At 36.5% G+C, this 4503-nt stretch overlaps 1 protein-coding gene across 1 annotated transcript in view; it reads right to left on the reverse strand.

Annotated features, from left to right (window-relative positions):
- LOC110390395 (butyrophilin subfamily 1 member A1-like) overlaps positions 1 to 4143 on the reverse strand; it is a 10073-nt gene extending 5930 nt beyond the window's left edge. Inside the window, exons 1-4 of the mRNA XM_021381670.1 lie at positions 4083 to 4143; positions 3013 to 3306; positions 1821 to 1919; positions 1158 to 1184 (exon numbers count right to left, since the gene is read on the reverse strand). Coding sequence (XP_021237345.1) covers positions 1158 to 1184; positions 1821 to 1919; positions 3013 to 3306; positions 4083 to 4143 — 481 coding nt within the window. The remainder of the gene's footprint in view (positions 1 to 1157; positions 1185 to 1820; positions 1920 to 3012; positions 3307 to 4082) is intronic.

Here is a 4503-nt window from a genome sequence, read left to right on the forward strand (position 1 = left end):
GTTTGAAACAAAAGCAGCAGATATCAAGCACAACAACCAATTTGACATCAAGCCTTGTTTTCTCAGCTGATGAACTCCAGAGGTCCTTCCAATCTCTATGATTCTGTGAAAACTGATGAAAAACTTTCCACCTATGACTGGATACAAATTTTAAGAAAAATTTCAGTGGGTTAACTCCTGATTTTACATATCCAAAACACTGATGTTTGTAAGCAAATTTCTAAGTTTGGTTTCTGGGTACCAGTTCAATCCCTCGAGTATGACAGAAATATTTTCTTTTATATAGAATGGTCATTAGACTTATCATTAGCAGACACTGGATTTATTCTTTATCTCTTCTGTAAGTCAGAAGTCCTAAAAAACCCCTCATGTTAAACATTAAAACTGTTCAGTAATTGATGAAAGTATTCATCCAAACCATCGGGTTCTTATTCTTAAAACAAAGAAACAAAAATTGACCCAAAACAACAGAAAACAGAAACAATAAAACAAATTGCCCAGCGTTATGAGTGTTTGCATTGTTCAGAATTTACAACTACCTTTAGTCCAAGAACCTTAGTCCACTTTTACTGTTCCTGTAGTCAATAGATAATAAAGATTTCCCCCAGTACAACTGAGAAGAATGAGCTTGGTTCCTGCTCTGAACTGCATCCTCATCTCCATCATTACTGGTGAGAAAGATGCAACTGCCTAAAGTAAATAATATAGTTTTCTTTTTTTTTGGACTGACTTTTTTTAAATGAGCATTAAAACTACAAACATTTAATAAGTATCCAATTTCCACATGAAACACATTTCTGCACTGAAAATATTCTACTGCTTTAAAGAGCCTGGACACGACAGCTAGGGAAATGGTCAAAAAATCATTTTTCTCGAAGTGGAAAACTCCTAGATAGATTGTTGGTCACAATAAGAAAGCCTGCCAAGGTGATGCACGCAGGATGATGCACAACAAAACGAATTTAACTGCTTCTTTCATCACTGACAGCAGTAGATAGATTGGCCAAACCAAAATCCCAGGTCTTTAGAAAGCTTTCATTAAACTGCTTTAGGAATACAACCAATTAGCCCCATTGTTTATACCACTGGCTAACTATGTTTATACTGCTGTCTCTATCAAAGTGTTTATGATGAAAAGTGGTATCAGTATTACTTACGTGCACGAGTGATTTCCTTATTGTTTTCTGAGAGAGAGAAATGGGGTAGAGAGGGAGAAAGAAAATGTTATCCAACCTTCTTCCTTGTTTACTTGTAGGGTTTCATATGAAACCTTTGATATTCTATAATGGTCATGTATACTGTTTGGTAAAGAAAATTTATTTTCAAAATATTTTGGTTTATATATACTTTCCATTAAAATTACAAGAAATCACGCATAACTTAATGAATAAAATTAGTGATGCTGAAGGAAAAGCATCAGGCTTAGCGCACTTCCTTGGCAGCAGATTTGTGTTGTTGAACTGTCTTAGGAACTAGCATATAGAGCAGTAAAATAGCTAGCAAATAAATGGAACCAATGGATACCTTTGGATACAGTAACATGTTTCAGATATTTGCAAGGACTGTTTTATTTCAATCATGAGATTAAGTTGAAGTAATGATTTCACTGCAGTAAGGTATGGGTTTATACTCTAAGATGCTGGACTAGTTAACTGTTGGTTAAAAAAGAAAATACAATGTATGTAGAAATACTGTGAAGAGTCAAGGCTGAAAAATCTCAGGTGTGATTTCTCATAACCTTGCACATTCCCCAAATAATTATGAATATGATGGCAATGTTTTTCAACTAGATCGCATTTGGCATTATGAGCAGAACTTACTTCTGATTTTATAAATTGCAGCAAGGACCAGGAATATGCTCAGGAGCAGAATCACAACAAAAGCCGCCAGCCAAGGGGAGGTGGAAGGAAAGAAGGCATCTGGAAATTATTCAGGAGATCAATTATCATTTTTCAGGCAGAACAACTGTTGACATACCTCCTGTTCATCATTGATGCCTGGTTTCAATAGTCTAGTGGCCATTTTCAACACGGCATAACATCAGCATAAGCCTGGAAGCAACCTTGAGTGTATCAGAATCCAGAACAAGATATGTTCATGGCTCTACTTGGTGAGATCTCAAAGTTATATTCTCAGGCTCTTATAAAGGCTTTTAACAAGGCTAAAGATACAGCTGAGTTGGTAAGTGCTTGTGCTAAAAGTGTGGTCTGTGTAGTACGTTGTATGTACATAGCAATATGTTGTAATCACAATTTATTTTACTGGGAAGCAGAGAATAAAATAATAAATATTAATAAATACCACTGCTGCTGCTACTACTACTAGTAATAATAATACAATTAATAATAAGGTTAGCCATGTTCCAAATAAACTAGCCATCTCTGTCAACAACAGCTAATTAACCACTGTAACTTCAAAAGTGATTCAGAGTGTAGAATGTGGAGAAGTCTGTTGAACTCCATTGGATGTTAAAAAAAAAAAAAAACAACAACAAAAAAAAACACCTTTATACTTTGTTTGTATGTCTAAAGTGAAACAAAATTAATTTGAATCTAAGTTCCATTCACAGACACCTGTAGGAGCAGCCCACCAGGACTTTTGTATCCCTGAGTTAATGTGTCATCAGAGGTTTTTCTAAACTGCAACATCAGGTATTATAGCAATAGAAAAAGAAGTGGAAGAAAATGAGAGGGAAAGAGAGAGAAGTGGAGCAGTAGCCTTCCCCATCCCTGAAAATGAGAATAGGCACCATCTGATAACAGGAGTTGATTTCCCCCAGGCAGCATCACACCCAAGGAAGGATATTTTTGTGCTTTCTTTATTTGCGTTTTTACAGTTTGTCACACAAGGAAGCTAATGGCTGTTCAGAGGAAAAGAAAAACAAAAAATAACAGCAGCAGAAAATTGAACCAACCAACAAGTAAAAAAAATTAAAGAAGAAAACTGTTTACTCTGTACCCCTATAAATACGTGTTCCTGGGACAATTTGGTCTGTATGCATTAGCTCACTACAGGCTGGAAGCTCATACTTATCTGCAATGACAACTGAAGATTCTGTTGATGTTTTCTGTAGTTTATCTATAATTTTGCAGGACACAGAGTTTCCAGATCCTGCTTTGAGAATGATGGAGCTGCTGACGCTGGCAGTGGTGGTGTCAGCAGAGAGAGGAGTTCCCGTGATGTTTTCTCCTCTACTGTCCGTCCACAACAGTTGAGCTTCAGAAAACAACCTTTCAGATAAACATTTGAGTCGAATACCACCATCCTCATAATCATCCACAACCAGCAATGGATCATGGCCAACACCTATAGAGGAGATCAATAAACAGGTGATTTTAAAGACGATTCTTTGAAAAGTTTTGCATTTACAAAATCCTATCAGCACTTTACCCACTGAAGCTGAACCCTTATCATATAACATTAGCATGTACTCCCACAGCTCTGATCAGCCAGACTGCAGAGGACAAGTTTGAGAATTAAACAAAAGATCATGAATGCATTTGAAACAGGAGTCATTAAAAGCTATCCCCTGTATCAATGACCAGAATCAAGTACTGCTGCACAACTGCCACAGCTACGGTTAAGAAACAGTTAGTATTAAGGTTGTGATTTAGGGTTTAGAATTACGGTTTAGGATGGGGTTCGAGTTAGGCTTTAGGGTTAGAGTTCAACTACCCAGGTTAGCTGAGCATATTCATCTCATCAAATTTTGGCCATATAAAGTATAAGTATTTCACTGAGGCAATCATCTTGTAGAGAAAATGGGGAGAAACTGCACTCCCTACAGAGTGATTAATTCCTTTGGAAGAGTACTAGAGGATAAATGAATTACGTTATGCCTGTCTTCATCTGTCACCAACACAGGTAGGTTAGATACAACTGAACACTCAGATGTTCAGTTTTAATACCCACAGTTGAGCACACCAAATCCCAGAACATGCATCTGTGTTGCCTGAAATTGAAATCATCTAAAACTGGACATTCTGGAGAGGAAAAGAGTTGTGGGGGTCATCCTACGTACTTGTAGTCCCATAAAATAATTCAGCACAGAGGGAAATTAATCCATTACAGAGTAAAATTACCTGCAGTAGGCTGGTGTGTAGACACCAACACCAAGATGAAGATGGCTGCTGTCAGCTCCATACCTGTACAATAGAAAAAACTCTATGTCTAAAGGAAGAATAAAGGATGCAGGGGTCTACACAGCTGAGAGATTTGGAATAGCTCTTTGGATCTAATGGCAAAGATGATATTGATTTAAAGCAGAACATAAAATCTGCCATATTTAGAAATATAAAGCTATGGTATGGACACTGAAAAGTCTCTTAAATCTTTATTTCTTGAAACTGGAATACATATTATTTCAAGACAACAAAATTGTAAACCCAGAAACATTTCTTGTTCTGAGAGGCCAACTCTAGCCATGGAATTCCATAAATAACCCTAAAAAAAGATAATCTAAAAAAAAAATAATGATGATCTTAAATAAAGACACATTGCTAT

Source organism: Numida meleagris, linkage group LGE64 (assembly GCF_002078875.1).
Source record: "Numida meleagris isolate 19003 breed g44 Domestic line linkage group LGE64, NumMel1.0, whole genome shotgun sequence".
Lineage (NCBI taxonomy): Eukaryota > Metazoa > Chordata > Aves > Galliformes > Numididae > Numida > Numida meleagris.